Raw genomic sequence first — 15,358 nt, 5'->3', positions numbered from 1 at the left:
TCAATACAAAGAGCCTTTTTTTTTTTTTAAGAGGGTAAAGAAAGCCCGGCTCCACAGGTGTGGCTGGACTTGACTGGTTTGGCCAAGGAGCTCCAGAAAGAAACCCAGAGAAGGGGATCCAAGTCACCTTTCCCCAGCTAGTTCTGGTGCCTTCTCTTTCTGAGTATCTCCACTCTATCCTGTCCAGAGCTTGTTTGTCCGTGGTTCTGTCTGTGTTCTCCCACACTAGACTAGGAGCCGTTCCTAGAATGTCCACTCTTTTGCCCTCTGCAGGTACCAGGTAGTGCTCAGGTATACAGCAGCCCGGGCTCCAGGCAGCTCGGGGTGGTCAGTCTGCCCATGGCGAGCCACGATCGAGGGTGACCCTGCACGGGGCCTCTGTGTGATGGACCCAGCTCTGCCCACTTCTTCACTTGCTTCTCCAAAGAGGTTCTTGGCGAGTCACCCTCCAAATGAGGCAGCTTCTTCATCTTCTGGGTCCCTCACAATGAGAACGCCAATGTCTGTTGTACCAACATTATAACCCCTCAGTGCTGAATAAGGAAACCATTTATGAAGTGCATACTGTGTGCCCAGCGCCGTGCTAAGCTTATTGTTGGAGCCACAGAACCTTGGAGGTAAGGACAGGTCCCGTGGTCCAACCCACCCTAGACTCTCCTTAAGACAAGTGGTTCCCTCGGCATCCAGGATTGGCGACAGGTTCCTTTGCCGTTTCTGCTCCATGCTCTCGGCTTGTACTCGGTACGTATGGCCATTCTGAGGCTTGGTCCTTGGGGGAACGCCTCTGGGGTGGGGCATCCTCCCGCTCTGTGAGGCAGCCAATAGTCTGTCCAGAGCTTCGGCTCCCTGGACCACGCCTACCAGAGTCCAAGCTGCACCCAGGCAGAGCTCACGTGCTGGGGCAGGATTTTGGTCCCCTCTTCCTTCACCTTGGGATTCCCTAATGGTACTCTCCTCATGCTCTTAGCAAAGGTGTTTGCCTTCCCCGGGGGCAGATGTACAGGAAGGAGCGTCCCTGAAGCACAGGAAGACAGAAGGAAGGAGCCGCACAGGAGCCCTACGCAGTCAGTGAGGACTGGCCTGACCCTGACCTTTAGTCTGCAGAATAATATGGGAAATGGGACCAGAAATGGAGATTCCCAAGTGGACGAGCCAGGAGCACGAGTGCATTGTGAGGGGCCTGTGGTTACCATCTGCCACCTTGTGACAACGGTCTAAACCCAACCTAAGCGAAGGACTTCACTAGCTGCCAACTATGTCAACAGCTCTGGGATTTCTGTGACGAAAATGGGGCCAAGAGAGTTGAGCAATGCCCAAAATTTATTCCAAAGTGCTTGATCATATGTACAATCTGCAGTTCTTAAACGATTACTACTACACCCTCAGCAGGAAGCGGGATTTCATGTATCTTCCAATATACTCCCAATATGAGGACCCATAAATTAGAAAAATCAATGAGACGCGAGTCTTCCATACCGCATGGCTCACTCTCGTCGGCACTCGCACCCGGGGCTCACCACACGAAAGCGGCTCGCTCACGCAGCATACGGACTCCAAAGCGCTGCCACTCCCGCTGGTAGACCCACAGTTCCTGCGTGGTGTCCAGACAGGCCAGCACAGCTCCGCCCTTCCACGCAATCAGACGAGGATCCATGTCCTGGGGACACACAGGGGACAGGCTGCAAAACCAACTGTGCATTCGGGTCAGAGTCCACTTAAGGGATGAAGTGACCTATGAGACCAAACCTTTACCCTTTCCATCAGCAGTTTTTGTTCCCAGTTTTGAGAACAACTGTTTTTGCCATGCCAGGAGTGTGCTGAGACCCTGCCAGCACCGCAGGAGGCAGCGTGGATACAAAGGAAAACCAAACAAGGAACCAACACGTGGGGCGTGGGACCACGCCGCCTGGCCTGGCCTGTGAGCATGGTCCAGCGTGGCTCTCCTGCCACCACTGGGACAAGCACAGAGGGCTTCTCTCCCACAGAGGCTGGTAAGACTGAACAGCCTGTTTCTACAAACACTGGGGAAAGGGGGCAGGGGAGACCCCATGTTAAGTACTGATGGTGCAGAGAGCCCACCCACCCTCCAGGGACAGACCCGCTCAGCAGACTCAAGGTGATGCACGGCTGGCCTGCGGCACCCTAACTTCCATGGTTGGCTCATTTACAAAGGAAGAGGCAGAGGAGGCTTCAAAACTGAAATGCCAAACCTCGCTGGACCTCAGTCTTTCCATCTGTACGAGGAGGGGGCTGGACCCAATGGTTTACAAGGTTTGCAATCCTAGTGATTACCGATTCTAGCCCCCTCCTCAGCTGTGCAGGAGTGTGGGGGAGATGGCCAGGAAGCAGGCAGCTGGGCTGCTGCCCGGGGCCGGTCATGCCCCTCCCTTCCCTCCACTTCTCCCTCCATCCCCTGACTGACATCACTACTCCTACTCCCCACTTTCCAGGGTGGGGATCCAGTGGGGGTCTGTGAATGGCCTTGGCACCCTATGAATATGTGCCTTATAGTCATGTCCTCAGAGTCTCAGTACAAGCTGGTTTTACATCAGCTCTGAGCCCAAACATCCAAGCTCTTCTCTCACCTCATGTCCTAAGGAGGATCTGTTAGTCAGTCTATTGGCACCCATGCAGTGCCTCCTATGTGTCAGGCCCTGTGCTGAGTGCGGGGACACACAGAAAAGGCAAGAGAGGTCCTGGCCCTAAGGAGCTCATCTGGTGGGGAGATGACACAGATGGAATAAACTGGGGCCACCTCAGAGAGAGGGCAGGAGAGGGACTGAGGCGCGAGCCCCCGCCCTTTCTGGGCCCAACAAGCCCGGGAGTGGCCGGTCTCGGCGCCTGGCGCCAGCATCACTACCATTACCTTCGGCCTGGTGATGACCTCCACGTTCTCCACGACCCTTCTGAAGGACGGGGGCATTTTGTTCAGGATCCGGTGCTGCAGGAACTCCTGGGCCTTGGGGAACATCAGGCCGCCGCCCACCACCAGGACGGAGCTGTACATCTTCTTCTTCGTATCATCTGAGGCTGTGAGGACAGCGAGATCCCCATGCCTTCAGGCCCAAGTTCGAATCCAGCCTCGGACCCTTCCTAGCTGTGTGACCCTGGGCCTGTTTCCTCATTTGTAAAATGGGGATAAGAGCAGCACCTCCCTGCCGGGCTCCTGTACGGGGGCCTCTACAGGTTCCAAGTATTAGCCATTATTATCATGGCCTAGAAGATGACCTACAGGTAAGTGGAGGCCGACTGAGAGCCTCTGAAGGGCTTAAGACCCTCCCGGATGTGATGAGGGGGGCAGGGTCCGGTCCTTAGAACAGCCCCTCCCCCGTGAGGAGGACGCCCTCTTACCACAGCAGTCGATGCTGTGCAGGACGGCCTTGTCCAGGCCCAGGGCCTTCCCTTCAAACTGGGAGACGGCGGTTTTCCTGGACATCAGGGCGGTGGGCGCTTCCTCGGACTCGTTGCCCGCCATCAGGCAGTCGCTCTGGGACGGCCCCAACTCCACTTCCTGTGGGTGGAGCCTCTCAGACACATCCGAGGACTGGCCACGCAGGTCGCTGTCAAAGCCGACAGGCTTGGCCATGGACTTGCGGTCGGCGGTGGCTTTGGCGGACTGAAGGGAGAGCAGAAGACACAGGGGAGCGTCGCCCTTTGCCCTCACAGAAGGAGCTGGAGCTCCAGGGGCCGCATGGGCCGGGACAAGGGGGGATGAGCCCTCACAGGGAGTGAGACCAGGACAGGAAGTCTGCGGGGGTGGGGCTCCTCCCCCAAGTCACAGGAAGGGACTTTGGGGTCCACCTGAGGAGGACACTCCCCCTGGGAGTCACGCTCTTCCAGAGATGGCCGGGGCACGACTCACTCAGCGTCCCCCGACCTGCTCTTTCCCTCCTCCGTTGGACAGACTGCCCAGCCCTCGAACACAGCTCCCATGTCTCTGCTGCCTTCAGGTGACCCTGCCACAGCATGAGCCGTCCATCCCCATCCTGGCTGCCCTCCGCTGGACACTGTCCAGCTCACTGGGGCTTTGCCCAGCAGAGCAAGGCCCAGGGTTGTAAATGAAGCTACGGCCATGGTCTGTCCAGGGGAGGACGGGGACCAAAGACCTTCCCACACATAGCCACGGACACCATGCCATCACACTGTGGAAGCAGACTCCATTTGCCTGTGGTCCACTCAAACCTCCAGATCATCTTTAGGCTAACTGCTGCCCCTCAGCCCCTTCCCCTTCTGTGTCGAGGCAGACTCACTAAGAACTGCTCCAAAGCTGGGGGAACCCCGAGCCCCCCAGGGACTGACCTGCTCCTGCTTGCTCTGTGTGGCTAATAGGTAATGCTCGTCATGAGGGTCCTCAGGGTCACCCTGTGATCTCTGGGGCAGCGTCGTCATTTTCTGGCCGACGATGCCAAAGGTCGCAGGGTAAAACAAAGCCATCGGAGCCTAAAGGAGAGAAGGAAGAGCCATGTGCTCCTGGGGTCACCTCCTGGTCACACTGGCCCTTCGGGCCCCTGGGGACCCTCTGACCCCCACCTGCTGCCCCCATCAGATGGCAATTAAATGCATCACTGTAAAACTGGGAAATATAGAGAGAGCAACGTCTGAGGGCGTCCAGGAAAAGGTCAAATGGTCAGAGGGCTGGGGCTGGAGGCAGGAGACCCTGAGTTCAAACTTGGCCCCAGATGCTTCCTAGCTCTGTGACCCTGGCCAAGTCACTGAACCATTTGCCTCAGTTTCTCCATCTATAAAATGAGGATTATCACGGCCCCTGCCTCCCACTGAGATAAAATGTGTAGAGCGCTGAGCACAGGGCCCAGCGCACTGTGAGAACGCTGCGTTTGCAGACGTTCTGGTTATGAGGCCTTAGGGGTCGTTGAGCTTGGGGGCTCTAACCCAGGGATCCACGGACAGATTTCTGGGGCGCGGGCTCGGGTCTGTGAATGTTTATTTCTGAATATTTTACTAACTGTGTTTCAACGTGACCAGCTCCACTTGTAATCCTATGCATTGCATTTCATGTATTTACAAACAATTTTCGGGAAAGGACCCACAGGCTTCCCCAGAGCGCCACTACCAGGGGTCAGTGACACAAGAGGTTAAGAACCTTACTTTACGAATGAGGAAACTGAGGCCCCAAGAGCTTAAATAACTTGCCTGAGGGCCAGAGACAGAATCCGTGCCTCTGCTTTTCTCTCCCTACACAAGGGAAGACAGGGCAGAGTTTGCTGGATGGCACCGCCAGCCTGTCCCAATGAAGAGGGCAGAACAGCCTGGCCCCTGGGAGAAGGCATAGCTCTGTGCCCGCATTTACACCAAGGGCCACCCCCTAGCCCAGCGTTACCTGTAGCTTCTCGTCCCCGAGCCGAAACTGGTAAAGCAGGGCCGGGGAGTCCGGGTGTCGGATCTGAAACTCATGGTCTTGGAGGCCAGAGATGTCCTAAGTTTTCAGGGAAACCCGAGAACTGTGAAATTCATAAAACGACAGGAAAGGTCCCCAAATAAAACAGGTCCCCCCGCCATTATAATGTCCGTTGGTCAACAGCAGCTGTGAAGGGCCCAACGAGGGCCAAGGCGCGGCATTCCTGATGCCAATCAGGGAGCTCCCCACGTCTGTGGTCACTGTTCTTCCAGACACACACAGAAAAAAGCAGAGAGGGGGCTGGGGCTTTGTGCCTACCTGGTCCAGATGACAAAAGGTCTCTTTGAGGTGCTGCAGGAGGAGGCAGTCCATCCTGTTCATTAACTGGCAGTCTCTGTAAGGGAACCCCGCCCGCTGCATGAGCCAGTAAAAACATCGCGAGACGTCGGATCCCCCATAGGCGAGACAAAGCCTGAAACAGAGAGAAGAGGGCAGGGCTGGCGGTTCACCCGAGATGGACAATGCAGAAGCCCAAGGGGCTGCAACATCTCCATGGATGTGGAGGGAGGAGAGAGGTCACTGTGGACAACATGACCTTGCCCAACCCCAGAGGACTCATTGTCGGCAGTTTTCTTTGCTTAGGCCCTTATGAAAATTCACTTGTATTCCTGGGGTCGCTACCCCCTGAAGGTGGGGAGGGGGAAGAGGAAGGGGAGGACCAGTTATGGGACAGCGTGGTGAAGGCATCTTGGGAAGTCAGAGCTCTCCCCTCTGAGTGGGGAGCTTGGTCACCATCTACCTTAGCCACCTGCAGCGTGGAGTCATGTACTGGGGTCTCCACTGCCAAGGCAGAGAGAAGGGAGGCTATGGGCTGGGTAATCAGGTCTAAATCCGTCTTCTTCAACATGACATTATTCAATGGGGATTTCTGCCAGACTTCTGCAGTGGGCACTTCCATCCCATGCCCAGCCGCTGGGGGAGGGCTAGTACACAGCACTCAGGGCACACCCTTTTGCCATGGGGATGTGTTGGCACTGCCGATCCATGATCACCGAGTTCTGCCTCCAGCGCCTCATCACGGTGGAATTTGGGTGACCCTTCATTCTAAATGCAGCCTGCTGGCTGAGGGCAGGTTCTGCCAGGTTCTACCAAGCTAAATGGGCTGTAGGGCCAGGGCCCAGAGATGGATTATCCATCTCTCATCAGAGAACCAAGCTAAGTTCAAGAGGTTCATCACCAAGCTCTGCCCGGGCACTCACAAAGACCAAGAGTCATTATCTGAATTGGTGAAGGGATGACCTGCCCCGATGAAACCCATCCCCTGAAAACCAATGGGCTGGGAAAGAATACCCATAAATCTACCCGGCCCCTCACCGAGTGTTCCGATGGGAGACTCCATCTTCTACACAGCACACACTGGTCTTCTGGTCCCCAACGTCCACAACGCACGCACTGCCCAAGCCACTCCCAAAGGTGGCACACACAGATTCCTGATGGACCACGATGCCTACAAAAAAGTGGTCTTTGATAGACTCGGACTTGGTACCTTCCCCTGAGCACAGACCGGTGAATGAGGCCGACTGTGACTCCCCAAGAAAACCCGGGCTTTTCCATCTACTGTGCAGCTGAGGCCCCTCTGTGTCTTGTCCATTCCCTGGCTCAAGGTGTGTCCCTCTCCTCTTGGGTCCCGGGCCTTGGCCCATACCAATTCTTCCCTAAATTCTTCTTAGCTTGCTCACCTAAATTACCCCCCACACTCAGTGAAGCAGGGCCTTGCGGACAGCAGGCCACAATAAATGCTTTTTTACCTGAGAAACCCATCTTCATGAGGGTCATATTCACCACTTCCTTCACATGCTGTTTGTTGTAAATATCAGGAATTAACAGGATGCACCTATAATACTAAAAAGAAGAGAAAAGTCACACTCTGTTCCCATCCAAAGAAAGCTCAGAAGGTCTTGCCCAACCTTCTCTGAATGGGGTCAGGAATTACACACCCTACTTCTCTACTGCGGGCTGGAAAGTCCTTTGCACGGCTTTCTCTGAATGACAAGAATCTGAATAATGAAACTCACGTAACAGGTGAAGAGGAAGTGGGCCCAAGTGGGCAGCTCTGGTGAGGGCAGAGGAAAAGGGGGAGGCCGGCTCCAACCTGTGCAGAGGCCAGCCTCTCGGGACAAAGGGGAGGCCAGGCAGGCCTCTGTCATGCAGAATCCTCGGTCCATCTGAGCAGAAAGGGCTCTTCACTCACCTTCAGGTCTTTCAGGGGGATTTCCAAATACTTTTGTATTACATGTGACCAGATTGCTTCCAGGTCTGCCAGGACGGCAGTCAGGGATCCCCCAGGTCCGGGGTGAAGATTTAACTGACCACGGCGGATAGGCCAGTGAATATTGTAACAGTCCAATGGATTAACATACAAAGCCTGGGGAGAAAACACAAGGTCTGTGAAGGACGCCGTCTGTCTGTCTGTCTGTCTATTGGGTTTTGCCGGTCCAAGGCCAGAGATTTTTGCCAACATTTATGGAGTGGTCCCATGTCCAGAGTAGTCTGGACCACTTCAACAGCCAGTCTGAATGCTTAGTGACCAAAGGCAGGATTAGGGACAGCCAAGAGATCAACAATTAGCATTGAGTGGCCAAGTGAATCGACAGCAAGAGTCCTCTTCATTCCAATTCTCAAGTGCGCCCTGCCCCCCAAGCCCTCTTTTTACAGCCTTACCCACCTCTTCTCCTACTAAATACTCAGGGTGATGAGATGTGTCTGTCCACTTATTTCCGGAGCAGTGATCTAGGATGGCCGGCCGCATCTGCTTGTTGTAGGAGCGAGCCTGAGAGTTTCAGAAAATTTCTTCAGTTTACACATGAAATTCAGACTACCTTTTCCTCTCTTCTTCGTAGCCTAGGAAGAGTAGCAGTCCTGACCAAAGATCCTGGACAAGGGGGAAGAACCCCAAGGGTCCAGAAAAGGGTGTTTTCTCTACTCAGAAAGATCATTTCCCCTGGCCAGGGCTTTCTCATCATTGATCTGAGAACAGCACTTTACTCTGCAGAGAACAGAGACTGTGTCTCTACGTGGTCCCAAAATAACTGCCCCGAACAGTTTCTGCAAGGACTGGATCACATGGTTTCAAAGACTCCAGTAAGATCCTGGTCCAAGAACCTGAAATTAGGGCAAGGGCAAAGGCAGTCTTTCCAACAGAATATCTCTAGGCCTGGTAATCTCGTAACTCAGAAGCAAAGATGGCCCATCCAGAGGAGCTCTAAGGCGCCTTGCGGCTCTAAGGTCCTCGGATGGTTCTAAGGATGCCAGCTCAGGAACACCATGGGCAGCAGGCACAGGTGTGCTCCTTCTAAAGGAGATGCCTTTTCTGCCCTCCACAGTGAGAGGGATGAGTAAACACAGCTAATGTGTGCAGCCCTGCCCACCAGCCAAAGAAGACTGTCTACTGAGAGGAGAAAAGCTGCACTAGAAGCTAGTAAAGGAACACCACTTATCCCCACCTATGCCCTTCCTTGTTCCCTTTGCCCAAGCTGCTTTGACTGCTCCCGGAGAGCCCAAGAAATGGGGTACAATCCCTCCACCCTTTCTGATGGGATGAAAGCCTGCCTGGCCACAGCCTCCCAGGACCCTCCAGACCTTATCATTTGGGCCCCTTCTCTGCCCTAGACCGCCCCCCACCCCTAAACTCACCTGCCCCACTCCTGATCCTTAAGGATGTCTGGGCCTTGCCTTCTGCCCTGAAGCTGGCCCTTCTGTCATGTGCTGCCTCCCCTCCCTCCCATTAGAGTGTGAGCCCCAAGTGCAAAGAGCTCAGCACAGTGTTTGGCATGTGGCAAATGCCTAATAAGTGCCTTTCTCATTCATTCATTCATTCATTCGTTTGTTCATTCATTCATTTGTTCCGTTCATTCACTCATTCCTGTAAGGAGGGATCAGGCACTAGGTGTGCAGCAACGAGCCACAGAAATGAGCAAAAGCCTCACCTGGTCTGGGGACACTGGGATCCTTCTTGCACCGTTTGACATCTTTTTGGACCATATCGCCTGGTCCACCATTTTAAGGCCATTCTGTCTCTGTTCAGCACTTTCAGGCTTCTGGACAGAAAGAAGGGTGAACCAGAATAAAGAACAAAATTCTATAAATGCGTAAGTGCCCATGCATGGACACAATCCAGGAGTAAGAAATGGGGCCAAAACATTCTGTGGTTTGGTTAATTTGCTTATTCAGTTGTCAGTCAGCCAGTTATTAAGGGCAGGTCTCCCCACCTTGCCCAAACTGTGTTCTCTAGCCCTTCGGGGGGCTCCCTCACCACATGATGCAGGCCCCAGAGTGCATCCTGAGCCCAAGCCTCCCCACAGCAGGACTGTAGGCAGCCTCCCCCTACCCTGGCCATATGCCTCAAATGGCCATGCTATATAGCATGAATGAATGAAGGAACTCCAAGATGGAGTTTTTGAGTATAAATGGTAAGTGATGTATATTTAGGTTGGGATCTAATGTCTGGAAGTTTCTGGAGACTTACGTTGAGCCCTTCCCTGAGCAGCCAGCTGTCCTTGTACGTGGCCTGGCCTTGCTGCTTGTGCCTCCGTGCAATGACGTGGGGAATGCTGACTGGGAGGGTGTCTGTGGCTCGCCCCATTCTCAGAGAGGTGGAGCCTGGGTGGATCACAATGATGAAGTTGCTTTGTATTTGCTGCAATCCAAAATAGGGAGTGTGATCGGGGGAAACATGGGTGATGCTTCCCAGGCCTGAGCCCCCTAACGCCAGGGGAGGCAACCAGGAAGGAGCACCTGCAGAGAAGTGGCATGGTGTCCACCCCACACATCTACTGCCTGTGCTTCTCTTTTTCAATCTTTCTTTGCCCATCCACCTGTGGTCACTTAGCCCACTTGGACAGAGCTGGTACTGATGTCTCCAATGAGCATTCCAGACCTGAGTAAAAGGCCTGCAGAGTCCTGACCCTGGGCAAGCCCCCTCCCCACAGCCAAGAACACAAATCCACGGGTACCAATCAGACCATTTACCTTAGGATCAGGACAGCCAGAGAAGGGTGTCCTTGGGGGTAGAGAATTGGTCAGGGAGTTAGCAAGATCTAGACACTGACCTCTAGGGACAGGAACCTCCAAGCTCGAACCCTGTCCCCAGGCCTAGAGGGCTCTCCCTGATTTACTTCCCGTCCCAGTTAAATCCCCCTCTCCCACTGTGGGAAGCGACCCCTCTTTATTCATGCTAAGGCCTTCCCTCTGCTAGTTATCCCCTACTGATCCTGTCTAAGGCTTGCTCAATATATACTTATGTGCATGTTCCCTCCCCATTCAACTGTAAGCTCCTTGAAGACAGGGACAGTCTTTGACCTTTCTTTGCACACAGTAGGTGCTTAATCAATAGTGGAGCTTCCAGGGGGGCAGGTCCACACCCAGTCACCTAAAACCTCACATTTATACCACCCCCAAACCCCCTCAGCCCCAGCCCCACCCCATGCAGGGACTCCGGGAACCATGACCCTCATCTCCAAGGCTTTCAGACTCACCAAGGTCCCATTAGTTGAGGGATCTGAACCTGCCTCCCCCAGGAAGCCCAGCTCCTAAGCTGTTGTCTTCCTTCCCCAGCTGCACTTGCCCTCAGGGAGCTTATGGTCAAGTGGGGGGATGACCACGGGAAGCAATTCCAGGAGAGGGGGCAGGTATGAGGAGAGCTGGGACCCAACCGGAGGAAGGCTGGGGAGGGAGGGGCCCTTCCTCCTTAGGCTGCACATCCCCAGCACCAGGGACAGCACCCAGGGCATAGACGGGAGGGAGCCAAGAAGGAGCACACTCCAGACTGGGCTGGGCAGAGGCTTGGAGATGGGAGATGGAGGGGGACTGAGGGGTGGGAGCAAGACAGGGGGCGGACCTGAACTAGGGGTGAGGCTTAATTAGCATGTAAAGATGGACTTTTACCCCATCCCCCTACAGGGTGTGTTCCCTTTGGGTCCCGGTGTTCCCAGCACGCAGCAGGGCTCCCTTCGGGTCCCCGTACCCCCCCCTCCCAGCACACAGTAGGGCTTCAGAAACACGTGCGCCCCCACCCCACTAGAGGGCTCTCCGAGGGCAGGGGCGGGTTTGGGAGCCCTGACAGCCAGGCAGCCCCCCCACCCCGCGGTCACTCGGTCAGTCCACAAGCACCGATCGAAGGCGGCTCATCTCGCCCTCGAGGGGCTCACGCAGCAGTGGGGGCCGAGAGCCCCGGGCCGCGTGCCTCAGTTTCCCCCGCTGTACCACGAGGGGGTGGGGCTGGGGTCCTACGGCCTCACCTCCTGCAGGGACTCGGGCACTAGCGCGGGCACGATGGGCCGCTTCACGCCGCGCTGCTCCTTCTCCTTCTCGCCGCCCTTCTCCTTCCCGTTCTCCGGGTCGCCCTTCTCCGCCTGGGTCATGGTCGCCGCCGTCCCCGGCAGTCCGCCGGTTAGTCAGTCAGGAAAGAGTGGGGCGGCAGAAGAACGGGGCGGCCCACGGCGCAGGCGCAGGCGCAGGCGCAGATGTCTTCGCGTTCCCGCAGCGACTCCCATTTACCAGGAGCCAAAATGGCCGCCCCGGCTGCTGAGCGGCGGTGAGGCTTGTGGGACTGTGGAGGACTGGAGGCTTCTAAGGGGGAGTGGGCAAATTGGGCTTCTCTCGTATTTGAATGGAAACTCCTCGAGGGTGGGGGTCCCGGCATCCTTTGCGCTAGTATCAGGCTCACCCGGGCCCTTACCAAATGTTCCATTGATTTGTATTGATTTGGCCCCGCCCGTCAGTCCAGGCATTTATCTGGCGTCTGTTACTGGGCGCATAGACGGCCCCTGTACCCGGGAGCTCACAGTCCCACGCGCGCAAACGAATCCATACGCGCGATCTCCATAGAGGGTGAGCAGGAGACCCCCGAGAGGGAGAAGATACTGGGGGCCCAGGGCAGACGCCAGCCGGACATCCTAGATCGCGGGCGGGGGATCCCCCAAAGGAGGCGGAGAAGGCGCCGTCCAGGGGGTGCTTTGTGGTCTCTGGACTCACGGAGCTGCCCCGTCCGCGGCCTCACTCCCTCGTCCAGTCATCACGGTCCGGCGGCAGGAAAAGCCAGGATGGCCGGTGATGGCCCGGACGCAGTGGGTGGCCCTGCCTTCCATGTCCGACCAAGCTCTAGGCGCTCCCGGCCCCTGCTTCAGCCGCCTTCGTGGGCATCGGAGCAGCCTGTGGTCTGCCCGCTCTGCCAGTGGGCTTTGGGGTAGCCGTCCCCCAACTCACCCCAACTCCTGGGGTGTTCAGGCAGGATCAGGACTCAAGCTAGATTAGCTTGCCCCACTCCCACCCCGGGAATGCAAACTGCTTGAGGGCAGGGGCTGTAGGGTGGCATCCTCAATCGTCCTCTTGTTCTCTCTCGTCTTCAACCCCTCCCTGACTCCTGGTTCCTTTCCAATTGCCTTCAAACGTGCCCAGATCTCACCCCTTAAAAGATGTTCTTTTCTCCTGCTAAACTCCCTTCTTAGGGCAATCTCATTAGCCCTCATGGGCTCTCGTCTCTCTCTGTCTCTCCCCCTCTCTGTATATATGTCTCTGTCTGTCTATTTCAAAACAGATGTTCCACAGACATTTAAAAATTCAACACACTCAAAACCGAAGTGATCGTCTTTCCTCCTCTTCCGAATGTGCTCGTTTCAGCCAAACACCACCATTTTTCCATGGTTCATAGCCTGGGCATTATCTAATCCAGTTGTTCAATCTTTTACCTTTGCATCTTTTCCACCCAAGGTGGGCAGTGTCTGGTGCCTACAATGCCCTCTCTCTCCTTCCCTCTCGATGAAAGATGCAGCTTTCACCACCTCCTTCTGCACCAAGTCTTTTCTGCTTGATCCCTTATGGGCCAATGGTGTCCTCTTGCCCCAACTGCCTTGTATCCTTTTTATATATTTGTACTGATGCCCTTAATTCTCCCTATGTAGAGTGTAGGCTCCTTGCAAGGAGAGATTTATACTCGAATTTCTCATGCCCAGCACTCAGTAGGAGGTGCGGATGCTGGTTGATGAATTGGGACAGGAGTGCACTGTCCTTGTTTTACTATCAGAGAAAGGGTTTTTTAACCCATTGGGTCTCTTTCATGTGATATTTCTCTTAGATGGAATTGAATTCTAGCTGAGAAATGTCCAAAGATTCAACTTAATCTAACAAACATTTCTCTGTGCCTAACTGGGATGCGAGACTGGAGACACAACACAGAAAACAAGTCCTGATTTCTTACTAAGGGAGCTAATACTGTGCGTACACTTATCATTAGGGGCTGTCCCTTGGGAGGTGGCACAAAAGAGCCTTGGGTGAAGCTGAGGAATCTCACAATAGGGCAGGGGCAGGGGAGGCAGCTTCAGGCAGAGAGCAGCCCATGCAAAACAAGCAACGGACATTTATTAATTGCCTATGGTGTGCCAGGCAATTGAAGACAGATCCCTTCTCTCTCCCCCCACCCTCCAAGAGGGATTGCAAATTAAAAGCAGAAAAGACCTTCAGGATGGGTGCTAGACCTGACACTTCACTGGTCTGGGAAATTCCCAAGTGAGAAAACTCCCCTGAACGTAGGTCTGCATCCTCTGTGCAATTTATACATAGTTGGAAGAGCTGTCTTGAGCACAGAGGCTGTGGCTCACCTAGTGTTCCTGGCTTCAAGGGCCAGCTCTCCCTCCTTTCCTGGAGAGGGAGGGAGGGGTCCCAACAGGCCAAGGGGAAGGTGAGGAGAAGGGAGGGGGGAGGAGCAAGAGGAGGAGTAGGGGCATTACAGCTGGCTCTAAACAGATTACTCGGATAGTCCCAACGAGGCTGGAATGGGGCCCGAGGGGAAACCAGTCTGGAGTCCAGTGTGGAGGGAGGCTCAATCTTTTTTGATGCCATGGATCCCTTCTCAGGATGTTTTTAAATGCTTAAAAGACAAGATTACAAAGGAAACCACTTATAATCATCACAATATCTTTTGAGAAACCAGAACAAATTTATGGATCCCTGAATTAGAAGTGTATTTTAGTAATCCAGGAGAGGGCCTGACCTAGGAGGCTGGCCAGAAGGGGATGAATCAAAGAGATGCAGGAAGCCTCCAAGGGCAGTCAGTTGTAGAGCCCAGTGGTTAGAGCAGGGGGAGCTGGGGCACTGCCAGAGTCCTTTCCTCTGAAGAACATGCTTCCTTTCAGAGGGGTTGCCCACACCAGCAATGGTAAGGCTGATGTATTCTGGTCTGCAGAGTAACGTGTGTGTGTGTGTGTGTGTGTGTGTGTGTGTGTGTGTGTGTGTGAGAGAGAGAGAGAGAGAGAGAGAGAGATAGAGAGAGAGAGAGAGAGAGAGAGAGAGAGAGAGAGAGAGAGAGAGAGAGAGAGAGAGAGAGAGAGAGACATTTGTCTGTCTCCCATTGGTCAATGCAACAGAAGTCTGGGCTTTTTTCCTTTCACGTGGCATGTCTCTCTTTATTTAGAAGTACTTGTCATTGCAGAGTCACCTGAACAAGCACTCACCCAGGCAATAACAAACAACTTTAAATAGCCTTTTCTCCCTTGGATTTTCACATACATCAAAATTAGATTTCAATTTGTTGTTGAAAATAAAAAATATCTCCCCCATGAGCAATGCTTCATTATTCAAAATAGAAAGATTGCATTTAGCCCCATATTTTGGTATGATCCAGTGCGGATCTCTTAGGAAGACAGGATTTCCCCTGAGGCACAAGACTCCTCGGCATCTTAGTGATCTGTGCTTGACAGATACACACTATTTAAGGTACTCACTAGGCCATGTTCTTTATAAAACAGATGGAAGGCATCTCTTACAACATGTTTGAAGGTCATAAAGATGTATGAATCATGAATATCTCATATTGAGAAGCACAATGAATTCTTTATAAATGAAAGCAAAGTAGATAATGGAATATTACTTAGGAAACTGAAAAGTGCCATGTAATTTATTTATAAACTAAAGCAAACAATGGAACATACTTAAGAAAATGAAAAATGA

General features: G+C 54.0%; 1 protein-coding gene across 1 annotated transcript; it reads right to left on the bottom strand.

The window, feature by feature from the left end:
* Positions 1-1,302: 1,302 nt before the first annotated feature.
* ACTR8 (actin related protein 8) lies at positions 1,303-11,861 on the bottom strand. Its single transcript, XM_043979678.1, has 13 exons — positions 11,653-11,861; positions 9,882-10,052; positions 9,343-9,453; positions 8,082-8,186; positions 7,608-7,781; positions 7,165-7,258; positions 6,731-6,863; positions 5,675-5,828; positions 5,339-5,434; positions 4,300-4,440; positions 3,352-3,616; positions 2,867-3,030; positions 1,303-1,657 (listed from the first exon to the last, which is right to left on the bottom strand). Exons 1-13 carry the CDS (start codon positions 11,773-11,775, stop codon positions 1,514-1,516), a joined length of 1,875 nt encoding a protein of 624 aa, XP_043835613.1. The 5' UTR covers positions 11,776-11,861; the 3' UTR covers positions 1,303-1,513.
* Positions 11,862-15,358: the final 3,497 nt, after the last annotated feature.

The sequence above is a fragment of the Dromiciops gliroides genome, chromosome 1, assembly GCF_019393635.1.
Source record: "Dromiciops gliroides isolate mDroGli1 chromosome 1, mDroGli1.pri, whole genome shotgun sequence".
NCBI lineage: Eukaryota > Metazoa > Chordata > Mammalia > Microbiotheria > Microbiotheriidae > Dromiciops > Dromiciops gliroides.
This window is presented reverse-complemented; position numbering and strand designations above follow the sequence as displayed.

Bases quoted from the DNA above. Each gene is read 5' to 3' on its own strand.
- ACTR8 (XM_043979678.1), bottom strand. From the start codon at position 11,775: ATGACCCAGGCGGAGAAGGGCGACCCGGAGAACGGGAAGGAGAAGGGC. The intron at 7,259-7,607 runs GTGAGTGAAGAG...TCTTCTTTTTAG, and splicing joins TCCCCCTGAAAGACCTGAAG to TATTATAGGTGCATCCTGTT. The intron at 3,031-3,351 runs GTAAGAGGGCGT...CTGTCCTCACAG, and splicing joins GCACAGCATCGACTGCTGTG to CCTCAGATGATACGAAGAAG.